Here is a 26,435-nt window from a genome sequence, read left to right as displayed (position 1 = left end):
AAAAGCTAAGTCTGTATGCAAGTGTCACAGGAAACAGTCCCAGAGCAGCACTGGAAGCCATCTAGCAGGTTCTAAAATCATCTTGGATTTAACCCCTGTGGCACGAAAGATGCCACTTCCAAATGGTCAACTCCACTAGCTTCATGAACTCCATTAGTTTCATGAAGAAACATGTCCCTTTAGGGATCTTCTGGTCTAGAATCTGTCACTTGCCAAGAGTGCATTCTTCTTCATTATACATTGCAATAACTACTGAGGATTAAACTACTGGAGGATTAAACTCCACTACTGAAAACAGGCTTCCCATCTCTGAAGGTGCCTGTGTATTCTCAAATAAGTTTACTTTTGAAGCCTTGGAATGTTAATATAATCATAAATATTAATATAATCAGAAAATCCAACATTCTTGTTTAGAGAAGTCAGATACACTTTCTGGTTGTGCTAAACTGTTTGCAAACTAAACTTTTTTCCTTGCTCCCTGTGCTCTGTTCCTGAAACTATTTTTGTTTGTTTTTGAATTGAGATTTTTTTTTTATTTTTTTCTTAGATCACTTTAAAAAGCTGAGTTAGGAAGCTGAGCAAACAGACAAACAAAATAGAGGGAATGGCAACTTGCAATGGAGGAGAAAAAAGGGAGCAGCAACCTTTTACGTGTTGGCTGCTGCCAGTTTGGGCTGCTTTGACTGTGCCCCAAGTTACTCTCTCTCTCTTAAATATTTTAAAGAGAAAGTTCTGGTATTGGTGTATTTGTAGGTAATTAATGGACAAGCATCTTTAATTCAGATTACATAGTTAGTGCTTGTCCTTATAGTTTAGAAATAAAACCTCATAATTGTGAGAATTCAACCACACAAAAAGTACTTGTATTTTGCTGAAATATAAGCTTTTAATGAAGTATGATTTTTTTATCAAGGAAGTAAAATCTTTCTCTGTTTTTTTTGGGGGGTGTTACTGAAATAAAAGAACAGTGCATAAATTTTCACTCAAAGAGGGAAACTCATTCAACTATTAGTCATTTCTCATGATTGTCATGTGTGTGTGGTTTTGAGCCAACAGCAGATTAGCTTGAGGGGTGGTTTGAGCTACATATGAAGTTGTAGTAACTGGATATATTTTGGCCTTCTCAGGCAATCTCTGCTGAACACAAAATAAAACAATATGCTCACACAGAGAATGGCTATACATACCAGCAGTTATGAAACTTGGAGGAAGATCTCTGCCTCTCAAGTGGGAATGTAGCATTTTTTAAAAATGCTTTTGAACTCCAGTAAGTTCTCTCTGACCCACTCTTGCTATCTCTGACCTGCCTTTTTGGGCAATGTTGAGGAAGGTTAAGGAAGTGCTAGTATATAGCAGCATGGGCTTTCTGTTCTGTGGTCATGTTACGTGAGAGACTCTAGAAAGATAAGCACAGGGTTCAAAAAAAAAAAAATTGTTGCTATTTCTAACCCTATCCGATTGCTTTGAAGATGGCAACTTGCATCTGAGCCCTCACATTTTATTCTGAGAAGGCCCAACAGCTGTATGTTGGAATGAATCATGATTTATATCTGAACTCTTCTAGTTCAGTGGTAGCTTCTTATTAGCTCTTTCAGATAATAGTAGGAGACAGAATTTTCACTAGGTGACCCTGGCTCTTGTGTTTGCAGAGTAATTTCATCTGCGGATGGATGTTATAGCTGGACTATTCTAATACCTAGGCTAGTGAGTGTAGTTTCCTACATTATTGTGGCCCATAATATGGATTTAGCATGCATGCCTGTACATTAGGTAGAACTAAAAAAAAAAAAAAACTACTTGATTTCCAAGACCACCACACACAGTTCCTGTTATCTTGCATCCTGGAATGTGTTTGTTCTTCTTTTGGAAGAAATAAAAGGGAATAGCTGGTTGGAAAGAAGTTTATCCATTTGTGGCACTTCCATGGGATACAGGTTTGGATTGCTTGTGAGATAGCTTGAGAAAACTCATACTTTGGAACTGTTCTTGTGCTCTGATTTGTTTCTTGTGAATTCATGTTGCTTCACTGGCCGAAGTGTTTTTGTCTCCATGTTTTGGATCAGAGTTGTTACGTAAGTGGACTGTTGGTCCAGTTATCCTTGAGTAGATGATCTCAATGTTGGATAACTGCAAGCTATGCTTGAAAATAGCAGTTGATGTATTTCTGTTAAGCAGCTGCATTCACTACTGTGTGCCTTTGGTATTTAATGTCATGATGTGCCACAAGGTTTTGGTGGTTTTTTTTTAATGCCTGAAATGGTATCCAAAAAGGAATGTCAAATGTTCTGTGGTAAGGGTCATAATAAGTTCCAGCTAAATTTATGTCCTTTGGTAGCGGAGAGTAATTGATAAGCATTTGCCAACAGTTTGGTGTGGAAAATGATGTTTACTGAAACTGGAGCCTCCTAAATGTGTTTAATATTTAATCGGTTTAAACTTAAGTTTCAAAACAACATTTTTCAAAATAAAAATGACCGAGGAATGGCCTAGTATGCAATAAATGCAAATATTATTAATTTATTTTGTGACCAGATGCAGGAATCAAGGAATGAAGCACCACTGCTAGTACTAATACGCTGCTTCCCACTGGAGAACTTCTTTTGGATATAGGGAGGCTAGAGTAGCTGCTCACTGGTGTCTCTATGGATTCCTATAGGCAAGTCCAATTTCCATACACCAAAATGGCTGAGCTAACTACAGTCTTTGTGCAGTTGGATGTGGAGGTGGATATTAAAGAGTTTTTGTGTATTGTGACTGAGCTGTGCTGTGTTTGCAGTTTGAATGTTCTCTCCTGAAAGACTTAATTGGATCTATTAGAAGAAAGGGACCATTGATGAACATCAGTATTTTTATTACGTATCATTAGGTGATCTGTTGTTTGTTTTTAGTCCCCGAGAAGCCTAAATTCAAAAAGTATATAGTCCTTTACTCCTTTTAAAAGTATTATCAAGACTAGTCAGCTGAAGTTGAATGTGTCTGACCTTGCAGTGAAATATTTAGTCTGCCCATGCCAAGAAAGATGATTAAAAGTAAATATTGAACTTTGATCATACTTCTGGTATATCATAACTTGCACTTAAAATATCTTAAAATTAAAATGTGCAAGAAACAAAATAAACTTCAATGTACTTAGACTGCTTGTTCATGCTTAATGAGCCAAGCAGGGAAGTCACAACCCCTGTGTGATAACAGTTACATTTATGACTAAATGACCTCTGTTTCCAAGTGCATGCTTTTTGCTCTAATCATGAGCTGTTACAACTTCAGGTGCCGTGGAAAATTTTTGTGCAAGCTAAGTTGCTCTGCACTGAAGAGCTGCATAAACTCTCTGCAGAAGTCAGGCAGCATGCTGGTGTACTTCAGGACAGGTGTTGGTGAGCCTGCTTGGGCTGTATTCCTGAGGCCCAGAGGTTAGTTTACCTCTGCTTCTACCCAGCAGAGTACCTTAATGCTCAGTTTTGTTCCGTGTCTCAAACTGTGCTCAAGCTACCCAAGATTTATAAAAATGGCTGTTGTGAGTTAATTTTAAAATATGTTGTGCCTGTATCTTGTTTCTGTCAGCAGCTGATTGTTAGGAATATGTGTAGAGGTGTGGATGAGGTGGTCCGTTTCTGGTAGGTCCTCCAGCATCTGTCAGTTGTTGGCTGAAGAACTCCAAACTGCCTTCAGTAGTAACTGAACATCATCTTTGTAGCCCTGCAAGGAGGGACTTAAGCTTAAATGGAATGACAGAGACATTTAAACCAAATTAGTCCCAAATTAAGGCCATTATTGTACGATAATATAATTTAAGAGTTGTACTTAATTAAAAGCACCTTGGATTCGTTCACCTGAGGAAAGATCAGTAAGGAAAATTCTTCTCTGAAGAGAGAGGATGAAGCTGTGGTATCATGAATAGGAAAAACAGTTTGGAAGTTGTAAGGCAATGTAAACCGTTAGTTTGTTAATGAGTACAGTTAACCTCTAATCCAATTTTTTTAAAAATCTTGCATGCTTTACCTGATGTTTTAAGTAATGAGGTGTCAGGTGTTGCTACCTGCAAGCTGGCTTTTCTAATGACATTGGTCTTCAGTCATAGAAGAGCTTTTCAGGTGCCCTTCTCAACAGAATGAGGGAGAGCTATCATGTGAGATATCTTGTTTCTTTTGAGTCCAGGTCTAAATCTTTGAAGAGTGGTTGAAGTGTATTGTTTAGAGCAGATCTGTTTAAGGTCTGAGGTGCAGTATGAGGACAGTAAGCAATATTTTGGATTAGTGGATTGAGTTCCTTTGCTCCCCATTTTGGTACTGAATATGGCTAGAGTTAGTCTTTGTAAGCTGTTTAAAGTCAAGGCTTCTATTTTTTAACTTATCTGATGCTAAATATGAGTGGAAAGCTTTCATATACCTGATACCGACAGGGGTAGAAGATAGAGAAGCATTGTAATTTTGCTGAGCCAAATGAAAACTACTTTTGGTCTATCTTTCAGTCCCAGTAAGTCAAATCAGAGAATGAGCACTGGTTTTGAGTCATCAGGGGGAGTATTTTAGCACTCTGTGCCAGGTTAGTTCTACTTTCTGCTTTTACAAGTCACTGTAAATATAATACTCAAAATCCAGGGCTAAAAGCACTTGTTAAAACCACATGTAGCGTGGGTTGCTGGTAGGTGATATCGTTCTTTGCAAGCCTGTTAATGTAACTTGCTTTAACCCTCCCATGTAACTCAAAGTCTGGAATAGAGCTTTCTCTTACAACTGGAGGTGCTAAATCTTGCCAGCTTGTGCACTGGCATTGTTGCATAGGTGGATCTGCTAGGAGTTAAAGTGAGATGCTATCTCTTTTTTATCACTAGCATGCTTAAAAGACTCTCTAATCACCAGTTTTCTGAAATAGCTGTAGTGTAACCTTTTGTCTTCTCTTGAGAAGTGGGATGAAAATACCCATACTTCCATGCTTTGTGGTTCACTTGTTCCTGACATTTGAGTCAGCTTTGACACATTGAAAGTGGCAGCATCTCCTGGCAGACGGACAATACGGATAAGAACAGCTTTGCACGTGCATGTGCCTTCTCTCCATCTTCCTCTCCCCCTATCCTGTTTCTCTCCTGAAAAGATACTACCAAAATCTCTGACATGGCCTAATAATGTGTTTTTCCAAAGGCTGAATTATCTCATCCAGATAATGCGAATGCTGATAACAAATGTTGGTAGTATCACAGAATGATTGAGGTTGGAAGAGACCTCTGGAGATGATCTAATCCAACCTCCCTGCTCAAGCAGGGTCACCTAGAGCATGTTAGACAGGGTTGCATCCGGGTGGGTTTTGAGTATCTCCAGAGAAGGAGACTCCACCACCTCTCTGGGCAGCCTGCTCCAGTGCTCCATCACTGTCACAGTGAAGAAGTTCTCCCTCAAATTCATGTGGAACTTCCTGTGGTTCAGTCTGTGCCTGTTGCCTCTTGTCTTGCCGCTTGGCACCACTGAGAAGAGTCTGGCCCCATCCTCTTAATCTCCCCTCCCCCTTTAAGGTATTTGTAGATATTGGTAAGCTCCCCTCTCAATCTTCTCCAGGCTAAACAGGCCCAGCTCTTGCAGCCGTTCTTCATAGGGCAGGTGCTCCAGCCCTCTGATCATCCTCATAGCTCTATGCTGATCTCTCTCCAGTAGCTCCATGTCTCTGTTGTACTGGGGAGCCCAGAACTGGACACAGTACTCGAGATGTAGCCTCACCAGGGTTGAAGTAGGAGCATTACTCCTCGCAGTTGAAGGATCTGAGATGTTCCAAGAAATGAAATCTATTCTGATGAATAATTTCTTGCAAGTGGGGGAAACTAAAGAAACTGAATTATTCCTTTTCACCTTCGCATGTATGTAATTAATTTAGTCTTCAGGACAGGCTTTTTAAATTACTGTACTACTTTTGGCTTCTGTCTGAGAGAAGAAATAATTCTACAGCTGRTCTCAACAATGTGAATGAAACTGCTGCACTTACAGGAGTGAAATCAGAACATTTCTCYGCTGCTGCACATACCTGCAGCAGTGACAACTGATCAAAAGAAGTTAAAACAGTTTATTCAGTGGAGAACTGTGATTTGTTTTGAGAAATAATACTCAGCACCTAAAGTTGGATTTTAAATGAGAAAGGCATAAATATATACTTTTGTAGCAATTTTTTTATTATAGACCAACCAAGTAAGCTTGGAGCTTTCCTCATCTTTGAGTTGAGAGGAGGAGGTTGTGCTGATTGCTGCTTTTTCCCAGATTATCACATGTCTTAAGTCACCTTCACCCCCTTGCCTTCCTCCGAATTATGGGGCTTTTAGCTTTCCTTTGATTTCCCCCTGCTTATCCATAGTTAGCATGCCTCTAGCCAGCCTGGATGGACACAGCTATTTCTATCTGTTTTGGAGCTGTGCACCTGGGACTGATTTTATCTATGTCATTGTTTTCTCTTCCTGCTAAAACTCTTGACAGTCACTTTACAATTGATTATAACTATACTGCTTCCAGAATGCAGAGAGATAAGTCGCATAATATTTAAAAAAACCCAGCTAATATGCAGGTCCTTATTGTTCATCTCATTGTGAGTTGTGACTTCAGACTGTGGGTGTATGCAGGCATCTAATGAAAAATGACTTCTTGCTGTTTGTTATGTTAGCCAGTGTCTTATCACAGTCTTGGAATGCTGGGCATTTTTTCCTTATTTCTCTGTAGACAGAGCTCTTTTCTTTATGGAAAGCCCAATGTATTGAATATTCTCTTTAATATTTCCCCCTTCTTCTCTGAAAGACTTTAGGAAAGATAGTTTTTCCAAAATGCAGTATACGAGCTGCAGAAATAAAATTATTTTTGTTTGGGTGAGTCCTTGCTGAAGCTGTTGTGAAGTGCTTTCTCCTGCTATTCTGACCATAATTTCAGATCTGAGGCTTTTGATAACACCATTTTGAAGTAATTATTCCCACTTTCCATATTGCCCGTTGTCTTTCAGCTCATCCCCAAGTTGCTGTAACACAGCTCTGGTAAGATTCTTCCCCATTTTTTTTCGAAGTTGAGTTGACTTTTTCCTGTTGTGGTTCATATCACTGCCCCAGAAACAGCTGTGCCTGGAACAACCGAAATTGTGGGGTGTCATGCTGTGGGGTTAACAAGGAGCAACAGGGGACAAAAGAGGGTGGAAATTCTTTGAGTAATTTCTGTCATACACTCTGCGTTGTGAAGGACCAGCCTCAGATCCTTGTCCGAGCTGTGGCTGCTTGCTCTGACTGCAGAGACGGTCTGTGCAGAGGCCCTCCAGTGATTCACTGAATTCACCACATGCACTGAGCGGTTTGTAGAACGCACAAATGTGATTGTAACCTTTCTTTTCTTTAGCAAAGAACAGAGCCGTGCATGAGGAAATACTGTAGTTTGGCTTTCTTTTTGGTGTGGTTTTGAGGAAGAGTGGGTGAGGATGTGGCTTTTTTTGAAACAGCTCAGAAAACAGAGTGTGAGTGTCAGTTGTTGGTCATGTCTTGGCAGACTGCACAGCTCTAAATTGCAGCCGTGTGTAACTTCTTCCACAGTGTATGTATTTTTGAGGGACAGAATGCAAAATATTAATTTTTAACCCACCTTATTAAAAAGAAAGATTTGCTAAAAATCACATTTTCTTTTTATGTCTAGTAAAATGGACAGTCTTTTTAAGAGTTTTTTATATATACAAAGAACTCTTATCAAATTTCTTTTTATTCAAAAAGACCTGCAGCCTTCATTTTTAGTGTTGTCTTTGAATTTTTAATTCCATTCACAAAAATTACAGAAAATGTATGTATGTGAGCAGCTGTAAATACTGGCAAATTGAAAGGTTCTACTTAAATATTGTTTGATCTAGATTTAACTTTCCATCACGTTATAAAGCCAGTACCTCAGGAAAATAGCCTGTGTCAAGTCTTTGGCGTTGTATACTATCTGCTCATAAGCAAATGTGAGGCTTTACTGTGAGTGTGACAGAGCACTGGAGCAGGTGGCCCAGCGAAGTTATGGAGTCTCCTTCTCTGGAGATTTATCAAACCCACCTGGATGCAACCCAGTACAATGTGCTCTAGGTGACCCTGCTTGAGCAAGGGTTGGACTTAAATGACCTTCGGAGGTCCCTTCCAACCTCAACTATTCTGTGATTGTGTGAAATGAAAAGGAGGCAGCAGTGAAACAAGCTGTCAAAATGGCATTCACCTTATAGGCGTGAAGTTTAAGTTTGGTTTTCTGCTCCAAAAGCCTTATGTAACCTAAAGGCAGCTGCTTGACCTTTCTGTTTGGTTCTTCATCTGAAATCTGAAGAAGTAATAGTAACTGACTAAAGTGGGAATGTTCTAAGGGTAAATACATAGGCTTATTCACCTGCTGTGGTAATGCAAACCTGTAAGTACTTTAAATAGCTAAGGAATTCATAATGAATAAAAGTAGATTAAATTTAACCAGTGCTTTTTAAAAAGAAGAGCAAAAAAACTGTTAAACTGAGGAGCCAGTGACATTGCCCCACAGTGAGACTGTTGTGGAATACTAGCTCTAGAAGCAGCTGCAGAGTCTTGAAAATCTTCTATATATTTATAGATCCCAAGCTATAGACTCTGAAATGCATCAGTTTGATTTTTCATGACAAAGCTGGTTTAAACCGAGATTCCCAGTCTCTTACCCTACACTTCATCTACCAAACCATGCTCTTGCTGATCTGTGGTTTGAGAAGGGAGGTCAGGGATAGTGCGGTTGGCGTTGTTCCGCTGACTTACTACTTGACCTCTGGATAATGGCATGAATAGGTTGGAGGGTTTAGGGAAATCGTTATGCAGGAATTCGTAAAACCTATTACTCTCTTAATATCTTATTTTTGTCCTGAAATACTGCACAACTGACTTAAACTGAGCTATAGGTCTCTTGCTCTGCCTGTGTCCTTGTTCCTGTTGAAGTGGCAATTTCTTTTCATCAGATACCTTTTGTCTTGCTGGACTGCAAGGTTTGGGCTCCCTTATCCAAAGTCCTGTGGATTAAATCAGTGAATTCCTTGGGGTGTACTGCCTGCCACTCCTTCCTGGTTCATCCGATGTAATTGCCTGTGGGCTGTTACCCTTTTAGGAAAGTCTGAGATGCAGAACCAGAACTGAGCTATGGCTCACATTACACACTCCAGGCAGGTGTTTTTCCTCTTTTGCTAACTGCACTGTTTAATTTGCTCAGTCTTCCTGTTTTTGTCTTTCAGTTTGCTCTTTCAGCAACACTCCATTTATTTTCCTGCTCTGAGTAACTTCATCGTTAGGGTTGTGGCTACCCTATATAGGGCAACCTTTGGGCTTCACTAGAATTCCACATCTCTTCTTGTGTGAGTTTTGGAAGAGTAGAGAGTTCTGTGCTGAAAGCTACAGGTATCCTTTCCATTAAAGATAGTATTGGTTCTGCCACATCACTTTCTTCGTGTTTAATTATTTCTTGCATCTTTTTCTTCCATTGTTGCCTCAATTTTCCATTGTGACTTTTTAAAAATTGTTCCATCATAGCTATATATATACCTGTTTCTCTAGGTATGTGTAGTCATGTCACTATCCAGTTGCTCTTTTGAGTCAAGTTATTTACTCCATTGTCATCTTCCTCTTTGGTTGTTCTCCAAACCGCAACCCCATAGAATTTTACACCCGTTCCGTTCTTTCCCAAGTTCCTCTTTCTGACAGGATTACTTGTAAACACCCAAGGCTTCTCCTTATTTGCTCTGCTATTTTCTGCTGTTGAACAATACTTTTGAAATGTCTCAATCCTTCTGTGGACTTAAACTGCTTGCTAGGATTCCCAGTTCCCATAGTGTGTTATTTTCCAATAGCTGACCATTGTGTGTCCAGTCTTTTTTGCTAAACTGTTTGATTTGATAAGAATCCTTTTTGAGATGAGTTTCTCAAAATCATATAGGCTTTCTCAAGGCAAATCGAGCTCTTAAAAAAAAAAAAAAAAAAAAAAAAAAAAAAAAAAAATCCTTCCCTTGAGACAACTAAAAACTACGTTTTTTGCCAAACATGAGAAATTGTAAGCGTCTACATCCGATTCTTGCTGTGAGTACAACTCCATGATAAGACATTAATCTGAGCGTTTTTGAGTTCTTTAGATAATTGTACTTGAATGTTACTGTTAAGGGTTTAAAATATTCAAATACTGCACAAATAATAGATATTGAAATATTCTGCAAAAAGGCAGAATCTTTTATTTTTTATTGGAAATGCAATTTTTTGCATTCCCCATTTCTACAGTTCTATACTGTTTGTGTATGTATCAAGTATATGCAGTCAGAGTATGTAGAGATGCGGTGAGGAAGGCTAAGGCCCAGTTGGAACTGAGTCTTGCAAGGGATGTCAAGGACAATAGGAAGGGCTTCTTCAGATACATCAACAGCAAGAGGAGGACTAGGGAAAATGTGGGCCCGCTACTGAATGGGGCAGGGGCCCTGGTGACAAAGGATACAGAGAAGGCAGAATTACTGAATGCTGTCTTTGCTTCAGTCTTCACTGCTAAAGGGCAGCCCTCAAGAATCCTGCAGCCTGGACGTGAGGGAGAAAGTCTGGAGAAGGGAAGACTTCCCGTTGGTTGAGGAGGATAGGATTAGAGATCTTCTGGACAGGCTTGACATCCACAAATCCATGGGCCCGGATGGGGTGCACCCATGGGTACTGAGGGAGCTGGCCAATGTTATTGCCAAGCCACTCTCCATCATCTTTGAAAGGTCCTGGAGAACTGGAGAGGTGCCTGAGGACTGGAAGAAAGCCAGTGTCACTCCAGCCTTCAAGAAGGGCAAGAAGGAGGACCCAGGTAACTACAGGCCGGTCAGCCTCACCTCCATCCCTGGAAAGGTGATGGAACAGCTCATTCTGGATGTCATCTCCAGGCATATGGAGGAAAAGAAGGTGATCAGGAGTAGCCAGCATGGATTCACCAAGGGGAAATTCTGCTTAGCCAATCTGATAGCCTTCTGTGATGGAATGACTGGCTGGGTAGATGAGGGGAGAGCAGTGGACGTTGTGTACCTTGACTTCAGCAAGGCTTTTGACACTGTCTCCCCTAATATCCTCCTAGAGAAGCTCAGGAGGTGTGGGTTAGGTGAGTGGGCAGTGAGGTGGATTGAGAACTGGCTGAAAGACAGAGCTCAGAGGGTCGTCATCAGTGGCGCGGAGTCTAGTTGGAGGCCTGTGGCTAGTGGTGTCCCCCAGGGCTCAGTACTGGGTTTTTTCCTGTTCAACTTCTTCATCAATGACCTGGATGAGGGGACAGAGTGCCTCCTCAGCAATGATACCAAGCTGGGAAGAGTGGCTGATACAGGTGAGGGCTTTTCTGCCATTCAGAGACCTGGACAGGCCGGAGAGCTGGGTGGAGAGGAACCTCCTGAGGTTCCACAAGGGCAAGTGCMGAGTCCTGCACCTAGGGAAAGATAACCCTAGGCACCAGTACAAGCTGGGGGSTGACCTTCTGGAGTGCAGCTCTGCAGAGAAGGACCTGGGAGTGCTGGTGGATGACAAGTTGACCATGAGCCAGCAATGTGCCCTTGTGGCCAGGAAGGCCAATGGTCTCCTGGGGTGTATTAGGAAGAGTGTTGGCAGCAGGCTGAGGGAGGTGATCCTGTCCCTCTCCTCAGCCCTGGTGAGGCCTCATCTTGAGTACTGCATCCAGTTCTGGGCTCCCCAGGATAAGAGAGACATGGAGCTACTGGAGAGAGTCCAGCATAGGGCTACGAAGATGATCAGAGGGCTGGAGCACCCGCCCGATGAGGAACGGCTGCGAGAGTTGGGCCTGTTCAGTCTGGGGAAGAGAAGACTGAGGGGGGCTCTGATCAATGTGTACAAGTACCTGAAGGGAGGGTGTCAAGGGGATGGGGACAAGTCTTTTCAGTTGTCCCATGTGACAGGACAAGAGGCAATGGGCACAAACTGAACCACAGGAAGTTCTGCCTGAACGTGAGGGGGAATTTCTTCCCTGTGAGAGTGATGGAGCACTGGCCCAGGCTGCCCAGAGAGGTTGTGGAGTCTCCTTCTCTGGGGATACTCAAAGCCTGCCTGGATGCAACCCTGTCTACCATGCTCTAGGTGACCCTGCTGAGCAGGGAGGTTGGACTAGATGATCTCCAGAGGTCCCTTCCAACCTTACTGRTTCTATGATTCTAAGTACTCACACTTTAAATGTCAGTCGAGCTGTGTTTCAATGGTTGTTTCAGAATTCATTTTACTTGAAAGTAACTGTATTTTTGAAGGAAATTCCTTTAGAGTCAACATTTACTTGAATATAATTAAACAGTCTAACGGGCCAAGGTCTTTTTTTGACTTCTGACCTTGATCTTAAATACCTGACAAATTGTTGAAATTTTCATATTGTGTAGTGTTTGAGGGAAATGTTTATAAAGAAAGAATGGAAAGTAACTGTCTTTTGCTGTAGATGTTCCTGCAGCCTGGAGCAAACCAACACCAGCAATACTCAATTTATTTCTGTCCTCCCTCCAAATTCTTTCTAATACTTATGTGTAGCATTCATGCTAATTAAATGACTGCAGTAGGAGTCATTCATAAAAACATAAGATGGCTAAGGTTTTGTCTGTTCTTCAGCAGTACAAGGAATGGAGATGTTTCAATCAAAGCAGCACAGTAGTTTTACAAAATTCAGAAGAATAAATGGAGTTTCTGACAGAAAATGAGAAATGATTTGTATTTATTAGTGAAGGCTCTGATTCATGAAGAGGGAAATGTGAGTAGCTGTCATGACCTTATTTCTCAAAGCCAGTCCATGGGGGCTGTGGATCATGGACTGTGCAGAGTGAAGGCTGGAAACTGAGTCGAGTCAGAAGCATCTATTGACCTACAGAATTTTATATTGTCATGGGACATGTCTATAAAGACCTATCTGGCAGAATTTGTTAGCGGTACCTCGCACGTTAATGATACTTTACGCGCTGTGCCTAATTCTCTACTCACACTGTTGTAGTTTATTCTATGTCAGGACCTTTTTTCAAAAATACTTTCATTCATCTTCCCTATATTACTTTTTTCCTAATGTCTTCAAATTTGCTGTCATCACTTCCTTCTTCGCATTCTAGTATCCTACTTAAATGGTTATAATTAACATTTTCTCTCCACTGTCATCCTGGAGATGGGAATCTGAGATATATAATAGCCAAAATTTCCCAGTTATGTAGTGTTTTGTAGCACTCCACTGAGTGCTAATGTGTTCTGAAGCTTGCTTCGTTTTTATTCTGCAGTAAAACATAATAAATATGGATAAGAGCCCTGAAATACAAACTGCTTTAAGAAGAATAGCTATTCAAGTTATTCTGTGCTTCTGTGCCCTGCGCCAGTGCTTTGTACTCACCACTTTATTCTTTCCGCTTTGCTGGAACTGCCCAGAACAGTTTGATTCTGATGAGTTTCCTTAAATATAAGGCATCCTTTTGGAAGCTTTAACTGATTGCCTAATTCAGTGTTTGAGGGTGATTGAAGGTTTTAGTTACGATGTTGAGTTCATCTCAAAGAGCTCAAATTACTATTAAATCCCTTACACAAAATTTAAAGCATTAAGGATCTAGCTATTTCCATAGTTCATTTCTAGATCATTACTAAAAATTTTGCCTTCAGAAAGGTTACCAAAGTGTTTTAGATTCTGGTTAGTTATTGATACATTGTGTTTTATTTGCCTATAGAAAGTATTCATTTAACAACAACAACAAAGGAAAAAAAGTACTACAGTGTTTATTTTGGTCTTACCAGAGTGCCAAGGATCAGATCTCCCCAAATGAAGAGCTAATAGGCAAGCATGGCTTCGAAGCTTGTGTCGCTCCTGAGGAACTAATCAGCGACTAATCACCTTCAGAAAATCAGGGTGATTTAGCTGTGTTTCAAAATAGTATCTGAACTCTCCCACGTTTGGCTAGAGAAATGCTGTCAGTTTATCTGTTGTCAGCTGCCCCGTTGTCGTCTTCTAACGGTATTGCTGCAGCAAGCGTTCGTCCTTACCTTTGGCCTGTCAGACACAGCAGAGGGATCACCAGCTGCCCTCGAAATACACTTCTCTCTCCTTTAGGAAAACGGAGCAAAGCCGAACGGGGACGTTGGGCGTGGTATGGTTTGCGTAGGCTGCACTCAAACTTTTAGATCCCTTAGGCTGGTTCTGCTTTAGAAGAGTGACTCAAGGTTTCCTTATCGCAGGTGGAAGGGGTTCGGCGCGCCAGAAGAGCGTAGTGCTTGTCGGGCGCCTGTCGGCGGGAAGGGTGCTGTGGTGGTGGTGGTTCGGCGGAGGCCGCGGTGGCTTTGCGGCCCCATTGCCACGGGGGCCGTTCCGCCTCATCGCAGTTCAGCTGAGGCTGCGGAGGCACTTGCACAAGTGCCGTGGTCAAACGAGCTGCAAGGTGGTCGTGTTTCAGAGTGCTCACAGTTCTTATGTTGTGGTAGGTGAGCCCCAGATAAACAAGAGCAAAGCTGCTTAATCTGTGCCTAGAATATTTGAATGAATAAATAGGAGAAAATAAATTTGTGCAGACCAGTGTGTCCTTGCAGGCTGTAGCCAGAAAACTAGCTGTGCTTTTGGCAYGTACTGGTGGCCATAAATCCTAGGAGAAAGCATTCTTTCACAAGAACTTTGCAATTAATCCTATAAGGTTCTGGTTTGAACTTCAATTATATTTGTATTCTTCCAGCTATTTGAGAGCTTAAAATAGTCTAGTTTCCAGGGCAGTTGCATTTAAATAAAAAAGGTAGAAGATATTTTGTGCTGTCTGTGTATATCTTTTCTCCCCTTTCCAAGATTTGCATCTCATGTCCAATTTCTTTTGCAGTTTGGCTCAGCAGAGGGATCCCTGTATGTCAGCAATGCTTAAGGGCAACTGATGGAGGCAAGTACTAGTTTATATATTCACGCTGCTATGAAATAGTTGCAAAATGGAGCACTGTATAAACATGTTCTGGGATGTAATAATATTATAGCATCTTCTGCTATGTGAGATTGTATGGAATTATTAATTTTATCTCTGATGTACTGTCTTCTCATAGGAATCAGAAATGTGTGTTCCTGACCTTTATTCTATGAGATACTCTATCTGATTTCCTCTCTCAAACAAAGAATGTAAAGGTTGTTATAAATGGAAAAAACAAGCACAAAACTTGAATACTAATGCAAATAAATGTGCTAATTAATTTTGCTGATTCGTTTCTGAGTAAAGTTTTTTCCCTTAAGTAGACACTAGGACAAATGAATAGTTTTAAGGAATTTTACACCAGAAACGAAATTTGAAAAGCTTTTTCAGACCCACAACAGTTTTATTCAAAGGGAAATATGAATGGACAGACATTCACAAAGCTCCTATAGGAGCCTTTTAAAGATACAAGTCAGTATAGTTTCAGAGATCAGTCACAGAATACACAGGGATAGTAGTGACTTGGTTTTGAATTAACTTTAGCCTGATTTGTATCAGATTAGTATATGTATAAGAGAAGGGCTAATCAAGGCAGGTTAATGGTTTCCATCAAAATAATGCATGGAACTGCAGTTGCACTGAAGTGATGTTCTTTAAGATCATTGCTATTACCAGTGATAATCTGGATAGAAAAGTACAGCTGAGAAAAATAAATACCAAAGGAATAGCTAAAACAAAGGCAGTCATGGGTCAGCTGTCAAGTTGTCTTTTATACAGCAGATAATTCTGGGACTTCTGCTGTTTAGCCAGTGAGACTTTTTCCCTGAACTATATTGTGGACTACATACAATATAGTGTATATAAGCTACACTTCAGCTTTCTGGAAAGACTCTTACATTAGAAAAACTAAAAGCTATATTAAAAATAAGAGAGCTTGAAAGTCCAAGGAAGGTACTAGTTTTAAAGGCACTGAAGTAATTTAAGAAAGTATGTTAAATATGTAAAGATAAAATGTTGACTGCTAGACATTTCTGATTCTGCCACAGAACTTCTACATGAATTGGGGGAAATACATCCATTTTTCTGGGCTACATTTTATTACTTTGCTTTTAATGTGTTTATTCATTAAACTGGTCAATACATTGAAACAATGGAATAAAAATACATATTCCAGTGTTTTGTTTTCTGTAAGTGTTAAATTTCATCTCTCTTCTGGCTGATAGCCAAGACATTTGGGGAAAAAAGAGTGAGGCAGCTCTTCTGATTTTTTTGGATGCAAATTTAGACAGTGTTTTGGAATATCTACTTCATCTGTTGTGTTAGGCATCAGGTGCACAAATTGAGAGCTCTCTAATTGTAACCTCAATACATTATGCTTCTGCAGCTGTTTTAAGATAGAAATGAATGTGCTTGCGTCCCAAACATGTTGCATTTTAAATAAAATAGATTTTTAAAGCTCAGGCTGCCTTTTGCCAAGATTGAGGTGGACCTCTGTGATCTGGGTTCTATATTTATAGAAGCCTAATCAGAACTTTTTCCTGCAAAAAAAAACAACGATCAGCTTCCGAGCATGTGATTTCATGGTGCAGATGTGAAACTCTTCCAGATACTGTGTCTTTCCTTCCTTTTTCCTTTGCTGCACTTCTCCAGTAATGTGTTGCTATGTAAGTGCTCAGCTGCAAGGTAATATAACCAATCCGTGTCTGAGCCCAGACTGGTGTGAGAGGTGAGGTTGAGATCTTCTGCGGAAAAACTACATGATTTCCCTCTTGGAGGTTGAGCTACAGATACATGGTGCTGCTACTGCTCCCCTTTCAGGTCTGTCACTTAATCTACTTCTTAAAAGACATTTCCCCCCCACCCCCACCCCGAGAACTGTGGACAAGGTTATGCCTATTGAAACTTTTGCGCTTGCCTATTCTTGCTTGAAGAGAAATTATCAAATCTAGTTGCCAGTGCCATTAGGGGAAACTGCCAGTAAAGAGCCATTTCTAACTATTTGGAAAAACATAACTGATTTGGAAATGTTCTGGGTTTTTTTGCATGTATGAAATACTGTAAAGTTAGGCATTCCAGAGGAAAATCAGGTAGGTAGAGCAGCCATTATGCTTGAAGTACAAGATCAAATCTTTGATAAGAAGCAAAATTAATTCTGCAAAAGAGTAACATGGTATGCCTTAATTGATCTATAGAAGCTTAACCTCATGTTCTCCTAGATATTATTATGGGCTCCAGTCTTAAAACAAAACTGTTTTTTCCTTGCTTCCTGCTTTTAGGCGAGCATTTTTGCCTTTCTTGCTTCCCTACGCACTTTGCACACTGGGCTTCTTTCCCTAGGCAGTAGATGAGTTGTCCCGTGCAAGCTTTGGCATCTGCATACAGCCTAGATGCAACTAATGCCATGATTGAAGGATGCTTGGAAAACTGATGTATTTTGTGGTATTAATGGCATGTTTTGTGCATTGAATTTTTTAACCCACTACTTTCTGCATGGATGTATAATAATGGCTCTTTTGTTTAACATTAGATAAGCATGAGATCACCGTGGCACAGCTGCATGTGTAGTCACTCTTGAAGCAATTGCACACCTAATTGGCTGACAATCTTGGCATTTTTAAAACAAACACAAGCCTTTTAAAAGCAGGGGACCTATTTATGTATGAATATTCAAATAGACCTTTTGGGTGTCATCAATGGAGCCTTCTGGCAGTGAACAGATGTGTGATGACCCTGATCCTGGAGGCAAATCCCAAGATCAAGAGACCAAAAAACAGCATGAATCAGAGCAAAAATTATCCAAAATAACACATAATGCTTTGGAGAACATTAATGTGATTGGTCAAGGCTTGAAGCACCTTTTCCAGCACCAGCGCAGGAGGTCCTCAGTTTCTCCCCATGATGTTCAGCAAGCTCAGGCTGATCTGGAGACTGAAATGGATTTGGAAAGCCAAAGCGCCTGTGCTGAAATTGATGGTGTCTCCACCCACCCCACAGCTCTGAATCGAGTGCTTCAGCAAATCAGAGTGCCACCTAAAATGAAGAGAGGGACAAGCCTGCACAGCAGGCGGGGCAAGATGGACCCTCCAAAAGGAAGCCCACAGATCAACAGGAGGTCTGCCCAAGATACTCAATCAGGTCGGCCCAGATCATCATCTACTACTGATGCTCCCTCCAACTTGTCTGTGATGGAGATAGCTTCTTCTATCTATGTAGGTGGAGAGGATGCCTCAGCAGCAGCAGTAAGTTACTTAGATTTACCTTTGGTCTTTATCATCTACTTGTATGTTTTCTTGAATCTTTTGAATCTTGTTCCTAAAAGCAAGTTTCTTTCAGCAAACACTTCTGCTACTGTATTCAAAAGATTCTTCAGTGGTGAAGGAAAGTGCGTAAAAAGATTCCAGCATTAGCCATTTTCTCACATGGCAGCTGGTTTATTTTGTAAATATTTGATCACTGAAATGAGAGTACTACTCTTGAGGTGCATTAGGTTAGTAGGATGGTGCATCACAGGCAAAAAAGGAATGATGGGAAGAGTAGCAGCTGGAGTAGCCCTTGCTATCAACTGCTGCAACAACACCTTGTATTTACTTAAATGACTTTTTTTTTCTTCCTCTCATTTTATTGTGTATTTTATAAAAATGAGGACTTCTAGTTTGAGCGATTAGAGTTGTGGATATTTTAGGCTGAGAGGCTATGATAATACTAAATCTAGCATGAGACTGAACTGCAGTGCCTGGTTGACTGAATCTGATTTAGGTCAGCAAGGCTGCCACGTGGATCTGGAATCACTGCTGTTTCTCTGAGTTTGTCTAGCCTGTGTGGAAAAAGCTTTGTGTTCTGCGGCATGTTAATATATATGCTGTTGCAAAGCTAGGTATGTTGGTTCATTGATGATACCAAGAAGCAGTATTTGTCTTATCTGTTTTCTTTCTCAGATCAATATAGTTGAAGTGCTCCTTCTGAAAAACTAGCTTCCTGATTTAACTCAAGTTATAACCGGTTTTTCCTAGAAAGCTTTGCAGGCTTATTCATTGGGGGATAAGCTCTTTGATAAAGATAGGAAAGACTGTGAAACTGAGTTGTTTTTAATCATGCTTCAATTAAAAGAGTATAAAAAGAATGAAGTGCTGAACCAAGTAGATGCATAATTGATTCACTATAATAATGTTACAATCCGTAATTCTGGAAAGTATCTCTTGTCAATAGTGAGGACCAGCTAGTACATGAGGGTCAGAAGTTGAGCTTACTGCTGAAAAATTCACCAGCGTTTTTTGACTCTTGTCATTCTTTGTGTGTGTGTTTTTTTCTTTTTTTTCTTTTTTTTTTACAGAGCTGAATCTTGACAGCCGCTTTAAACAAGATTTTCAAATATTGAAAATCAGTGTAATGATCTCTGTTCTGCTTTTATAGCTGGGAAACTTGGGAAACCTTGAACAGTGCTCTTTCAGTCTGTGCTTTTGCTTGTACATTTTGATCATTTTGTATACAGATACTAGGTTGCTCCATTACTGAGCATGGAATTTGCTGGTCTGGAGAGGRGATTTCATGTTAAGTACAATACTGAACCCACTTCTATCTGTAAGCCTACAAGGTTAGAACCTGATTATCACAAATATTATTAGAGTCATCTGACTGATTTCTTTAGAAAATGTGGTGTTTTTTTCTGAAGTTCAGATTTTGTGTGTTCTGAAAAAACTTAGAATGTTGGCGGAAATAAAGAATTTGACCAAGCAGTCTTTTGTTTATGTAAGTGTACTCTGATGTGCTCTGCTGTAATATACTGCTTAAGTAAGCTGTCGACTAATTCTATCCTGCAGCACATTCATGTATTTTTCAGTTAAGGTAAGCTGAAGCTTAAATAGAACGAACTTGCATTAAAAACAAACAAACAAACAACAAAAAAAACCTTTCTCATAGAGAAATTTCAGTTTCTTTGGATGACAACAGATTAAGTATGAATAAGATCCCTTTAGTCTTTCATAGGTTGTCTTAGCTAGCCTGCACAGCAAGGTTGTTCCATTGTTGCATGTTGTTTTTCTCCTCCTTGCAGTTCACTTCAAAATACTTCAAATCTGAACAGCCAGCACTTTTTTTTCCTGGTATTTTACAGTACAATGTATTCTGCTTTCAATGCATTTCCCTGATATTCATCCATAAATTAGCATATCTTGCAGTTATAGCTAGTAATTACAAAGTATTAGCATTAATTACAATTCCATTCTAAGGAATGAGATCTATCAGTTGACTAGGGATTCCTCTTGGGAGGAGCAGTGAAAGAGTCTGCCTGGAGCTGTATCTGAGGTTTTCATTTTCTTCCAACAATTAAAGGAATAAAAATAGTAATAAAATAGATGTGAAAAATGTGTGTTCTCCTAGGTTGGGTTAACTTTGCAGTTGAATCATATCAAAAAGTGGCCTCTTACTAGCTTTGAGGTTATTTGCTTGCTGGCTCTCTTTTCATTGAGTGGACTTGTGATCTTTGTTTCAGGTGAATTTTGGGGAAGGTTAAGTTTTCAGCTTTCATACACAAAATGAGCAACTTGAATTTATGAAACATGACAGCCTGTCTTTGATTTGACCATTTAAAACTGTAGTTTCTTTATTTCATGTGTGAGCAGGGAGATTCATTGGTCTTAAGAATATTAGATAGGCATCTGGGGAAAGACCTGAAGAAAGTTGCCTTTCTCCCAACTAGTCTGATAAAATATATCACTTACCTAGCTGACTTGGATCACTTGGCAGGAATGACTGGATTTTTTTTTTTTTTTTTTTTTTTTTTTTGATAGTAACTGTATTCTGCTATAGCATCTGCTGTGTGTAAAAACATATTTAAGAACCTCTTACTGGTAGATCTGACCTTTGATGACTGAGAAGCAGCAATTGTGACTGCTCTTTCTATTGAGAAACTGTTTGTATTGAGTAGTGCCCTCTATGCAAGGTGGCTTTTTGCTGCTTAACCAAGTGGTAGTTTTAGTGAAAAGGTGGATGTGAGACTTGTTGCTTTCTCTGGCATGTCCTCAGCTGGTACGGCGTATGACTTGGAGAGGGGGCTGTTAAGGCTTTTTCTCTTTGTGCCTATTTGAAAGGAAAGGGGCAGACTGGTGGCTGATCAAGGATTTCCGATAGGGAAAGCAAAATATATCCTACAAGTAGAGTTGACAGTGACCTTGGAAAAATATCTACATGTTATATTGCTGCCTTAAAGCTCTCATTCCACATTCCTTGAACTGTATATGACAGTAGTATCGTTATAGAACTTTTAAATCACGAATTTTAAAAATTATGTTCTAAACTTAAAGATGAAACTCAGGAAGGAGCCTGGTCTTTTGATTCCTGTGGAGTGGGCATACTGACAATTACCTTAATTTAGAAAATAACAAAAGCCCTTAGGGATTCATGTTCTTGTGCTGAAACAGGCTGTTCATCCAGGTAGAATGAAGGTTGTATTTTTCACTTTGAGACTCTGTGGTAGCATCATTGAAACATGTGAGRAGGCTAAATCATCCAGAAACTTTCATGTCCAGATGGTCTTCTGTAGAGTTTCCTGAGTTACCAGCTGTTTTTTGTATTTGTGTGTGGCACCATTTTTCTGGCAGATAGTGAAAGGCATATGCTCCAGGTCTGAAGGGCTATACCTGAGGAAACGCTGCATTCGTTCGGGTCACAGTTTGGGGAAGTACACCCTGTCTAATGTCTTGCCCTTGTGGCCAGGAAGGCCAATGGTCTCCTGGGGTGCATTGGGAAGAGTGTTGCCAGCAGGTCGAGGGAGGTGATCCTGTCCCTCTCCTCAGCCCTGGTGAGGCCTCATCTCGAGTACTGCGTCCAGTTCTGGGCTCCCCAGGACAAGAGAGACATGGAGCTACTGGAGASAGTCCAGCGTAGGGCTACAAAGATGATCAGAGGGCTGGAGGAACGGCTGCGAGAGCTGGGCCTGTTCAGGCTGGGGAAGAGAAGACTGAGGGGGGATCTTATCAATGTGTGTAAGTRCCTGAAGGGAGGGTGTCAAGGGGACGGGGCCAAACTCTTTTCAGTTGTCCCATGTGACAGGACAAGAGGCAATGGGCACAAACTGAACCACAGGAAGTTCTGCCTGAACGTGAGGGAGAATTTCTTCCCTGTGAGAGTGGTGGAGCACTGGAGCAGGTTGCCCAGAGAGGTTGTGGAGTCTCCTTCTCTGGGGATATTCAAGGCCCGAATGGATGCCACCTTGTCTACCATGCTCTAGGTGACCCTGCTGAGCAGGGAGATTGGACTAGATGATCTCCAGAGGTCCCTTCCAACCTTACTGATTCTATGATTCTAATTTGTGTATTTTTGTTTGTTGGAAAAGCCTTGTACAGCCTTTGTAGTATATCTGAGCTGACCCCAAATTTAGGTTTTGTCCTAGAAGATTTTTCCCTTAGTATAACAAACTGATGGATGCAACAGGGGGAAGAGGGCAGACCATGAAACTGTTGGACCAGCAAACTAATGTTTCTGGTTTGTGTGTGGAGTGTACGTCCACAGTTTATGACTATAAGCTTGGCTTTCAGCAAAGCAAATGTCAGAGATGGCTAAAATTTCTGATGTACCTGCATATAAATGCCTCTTTCTAAAATCTTTGGAACATCAAAATGGAGTATTTGGTATACGAATGTAGCTTGCTTACAAACCACTCTTGCAAGTGAATTTTAAAGAGATAGCCACAACCCCCCCCCCCCCCCCGTGCGTTTGAGGAAGAGGGAGGTGTCCTAGCAGTGTGCACATTCTCCTTCACGGTGGTACATGTATCTGTGGTGTGTGCATGCAGTGTGGGAACCCTTTTTCTCAGGGCTGATGGAAGCTGCAAAAATCAGGTTAATGCACTGTGGCATAGCCCCTCTCTATCACATGATCCAGAGTGCACATGCTGCTTCAGGACGTACTGCCTTTCATTTTTCCTTAACTCTTCTGAGTCCTGTAGTTCCTCTTTACAAATTTGGGATTGTTTTCTACAGCACATTCTGGAAAATCAGAATTCATACATTCAGGTATAATCCATATAAACACTTCAGGAATGCAACAGTCCTGTCCTATTTATTATTCCTATTATGTGTGCTTCTCAAAATCCTGCTGAATTCTTTCAGATCACCTAAAAACAATGAAAACCAAAAAGTAGCTGCACAGAAATCAAAAACATCTTCTGCTCTGTAGAGTAGAATAAGTAGAATTTCGCTTGTAGAAATTTGTAGAAAAAATCAGGCTATCTTGAATTCCTCCTTCCTTCCCTGTAGCCCAAGCATTCATCTCTTTTTTGCTCTGATTTGGAACTGCTGCTGTGGCAGAAATTTCTGGTCTGCTTTCGCTTCCCTTCATTTTTTTTTTCCTTGCAGGGTTCAAATTTCTGTCATTTAGAAAAAGTAATGGACACTTTGTTTCTCTTTTAACGATATTATTACTGCAGTATGGTATGTTTTGAAATTAGTGGCAATGTTTTCTGTTAGCTAGTTCTGCATACTGTAGCTACTAAATAATGCTGTTCAGTGTCTATGTTTGAGTCTCASGTTTGCCGTTAACTGCAAAAGATTTTGCTGCCTGGACAGCAGACATAGGAATACAGTTGGCAGTCTTGAACCACTGAGAAATTAGCTTTCAGTTATGTTTTATTAGAGCAAAAATCATTAAAATGCTTATAAAAGCCTTTGCAGGCTGCTGTGAAATTGTCAGTGCTTATTCTTATCAATATGGCAGGAACTTTACCTGTTGCAAATGTTTTTGTGAAGCTTGGATGAGCAGGAGCCCAAGCGCTTTGTGCAGAACCTACTATTGAAGCTTAAGTCCCTATTACTGAAACTTAAGACCTTTAAAGGCACATCTGGGTGTTTCCGAATCTTCCAAATTTTGTGGAGTTGAGCCCTAGGTTTCATCCTTCTGTCTGGGTCTGAGCTGCATGCTAATTATTTTTATTCTTGACTTTGCCTACATAAATGCTGTTCTGAGCCTTATTAATGTTTATGACTAATTTGCTTGCTCAGTTGGCTGTGCTGGCATGCAAACTGTTACATTTTTTTAACACCAAGTGCTGTGTTTAAAATAAAGTTTGGAGGAAGAAGAAAACCCACATCTTTATTGGCATGGCCATATTGAAGAGGTTAATGGAAAAAAATGAAAACAAAAGTCTAAGATTTCTAGTATGCTTAAACTGAGGCCACACCTGAAGGGGCCGACCCTAAAAGTCCAGGCTTCTCAGGCTGGGAAAGACTTGAAGCAAGTCTTTGAACCTGTTCTTTGATGTCCCCTTATAAAAGAAAAAATGTTCTCATTCCTGTTTAATACTTGTAAGTTCTATGTGGAAGATCTTACCAAGAAAAAAGGCTAAGTAGATACAGTACTAATTTTTTTGTATCATAGCTATTCAATAGCTCTAAATGTTTAAAATTCTGAAAGCCATCAACTAACTTTCCTCCATCTTCTGTTCATGTGTTTTTGATGGTGTTCTTGTTTCAGCTATATGAGCCAACCTGAAATATTTTCTTTGTTCATGTGTTGGGCACAATTTTATAATTTTGAATGCATTTTTATTATATCTGCAGTTTGATATCTCTTTCACTAAGTTATACCAGATCCAGGCTTTCTGGAGTGCCACAGATTTTTGATTTCCTGTGGCAGGGTCAGTTTTCAACTGTCTCCTGGTTATCTGCACTGATACTTTTTTTTTTTTTTTTTTTTTTTTTTTTTTTGGGTAACCCCATCACATCCTCCATACTGACCACCCTGCCAGGAAGCTTGGGAGCTTAATCTCAAAGTATTTAATTAACCCTATAGAGGGGGTTATGTTTGTTTGGATTAGTTTGCTTTTGATCTCCTGATGCTTTGTATGTAGATACTGTGATGTTTTGGAGATAATCTTGTTTCTTCTCCATTCTACAAAGTCCTTAGGATACCATCAAGAGTCAGTGAAATAGTGTTCCCTGGATAACCAAGTCAAACAGCTACCTGTATTTTGATACTGTTCAGAAGTTCTCTTACCATACTAACAAAATGCATAATAAAATCTCTTCTATATCTTTACAGCACTATTTTTTTATGAGGAGAACAGAGTTAAATCTGGGGCAGCTGTTCAGATTGGGTCAAAGGGTGAAGTAGTCTGATAAGAGAGCAAAGCAGAAGCTGGAGAACTGTAGAAAAAATTTAATTTCATTTTTAAATAAATTGGTGTTGTAAGCATTAACTCATGTCTGTATAGTTCCTGAAAATACTGAGCACTGGATGAGCCTACCTCTGTGTGATACTGAGCTGCTCTGCTCCCAGTAGGAATTCAGGACAGTGAGTACTTTGTGGCATAAGAGAGTAGATTCTTAATAATCCTCTGCACACAAAATATTTTCAGGTTGTGGTATTGTTCCATTCCTGGTCTCCTGATTTGTACTTGAAATAGAAGGGCAAAATGTCATCCCGAAACCACAGATTAGATTTGTTCTAATACCTCATTTACATACATTTGCATATGTAATAATTTTGCTGCATGTTGCTTCTGTACAGAAATTGAGAGATGAGATTTTCATAGCATGGGAAATAATGTAATAATTAAAGTCTTATTGAGATATTTAGCTTTTTATATTTCAATAAGGGCAAATTTAACTCACTGACTGAGAAATCCAGACAGTGGTGCCTTGGAAATGATCAGCTTGAGACTGCATGCRTTTTGTCCCATTTTGCTATACTCTTATGGGGAAACAGGTTATGCATGAAGAGTTGGGCAAACAGCTTAATACTCAGGTTTGAGATGCAGAAGTACTAGTAGCTTGGTGAGAAATTACGTCCATTTGAAATCTTACCAGTACTGTGAAGGTAATGACAATGCCCAATTACTGCATTGCATTGCAAGCATTGCCTTTGAAATTAGCTTTGGCACTTGTTATCTGATGGCCAAAGTTTTCTTTTGTAAGACAGAAGACCATTTGAATGCTACTTCTTTAGCTGCATAGTTTTCTTGCTAGCAGAAAAATGTATGGGAATTGAACAGTCAACAATAAAGACAAATTTTCACCCTGTTCTGGTGTTGCTTAGTGCTTTCTTCAATTTCCAAGCTTTAGTGGGAGTAGGAATGCTTCAGGTATACCTGTRCTTCTGAGAGGCTGACTTGCAGAAGGTGCAATACAGGTAGTGGAGCAGATCTTTCCCTTAGGGCATGGGAGAAAGTACTTGTTGTGTCCATTTCTCCTCTCCCACCATGGTGACTTGTTATCTCTTCCTGTTTGACATTTGAAACAGTATTAACATAGTATATCTGGATAATAAAATACACTTAAACTGGCCATTTTCTTTAGGTTAAATGAGCAGTGTGTGGTGCAGAAGCATGGCAAGCAGCCAGCAAATGATCAAACAGGTAACAGCGGGATAAGGGAATAATACAGTCAGAGGTACCTTGAAAGAAAAAAACAATCAAAAAAAACTCACTGTGTGTTAAAGTAACTGGAGGAAACCAGTCTTGTAAACTGAAAGATAAGTAAAAGACCAGTATATATCTAGTTGAAGATTGGCATTTGAATAGACTTCTGACCTGAAATAGTGAATGAAGCATGTTAACATTGTTAGGG

General features: G+C 40.2%; 1 protein-coding gene across 3 annotated transcripts in view; it reads left to right on the top strand.

The window, feature by feature from the left end:
• The window catches only part of TMCC1 (transmembrane and coiled-coil domain family 1), a 120,294-nt gene that overhangs the window by 4,244 nt on the left and 89,615 nt on the right, over positions 1–26,435 (top strand). Inside the window, exons 1-3 of one of the 3 annotated variants that reach the window (XM_085308887.1) lie at positions 14,200–14,412; positions 14,800–14,856; positions 17,405–18,116. In XM_085308887.1, coding sequence (XP_085165013.1) covers positions 17,571–18,116 — 546 coding nt within the window. In that variant the 5' untranslated portion in view covers positions 14,200–14,412; positions 14,800–14,856; positions 17,405–17,570. Of the gene's footprint in view, positions 1–14,199; positions 14,413–14,799; positions 14,857–17,404; positions 18,117–26,435 lie in introns of those variants that run through there. The other 2 variants (XM_085308886.1, XM_085308888.1) reach the window with 2 other exon arrangements.

The sequence above is a fragment of the Rhea americana genome, unplaced genomic scaffold (genome assembly GCF_003343005.1).
Source record: "Rhea americana isolate MKP2758 unplaced genomic scaffold, rheAme1 scaffold_286, whole genome shotgun sequence".
Taxonomy (NCBI): domain Eukaryota; kingdom Metazoa; phylum Chordata; class Aves; order Rheiformes; family Rheidae; genus Rhea; species Rhea americana.
Note: the sequence above shows the minus strand (reverse complement) of the source record. Positions and strands in the feature narration are given on the sequence as shown.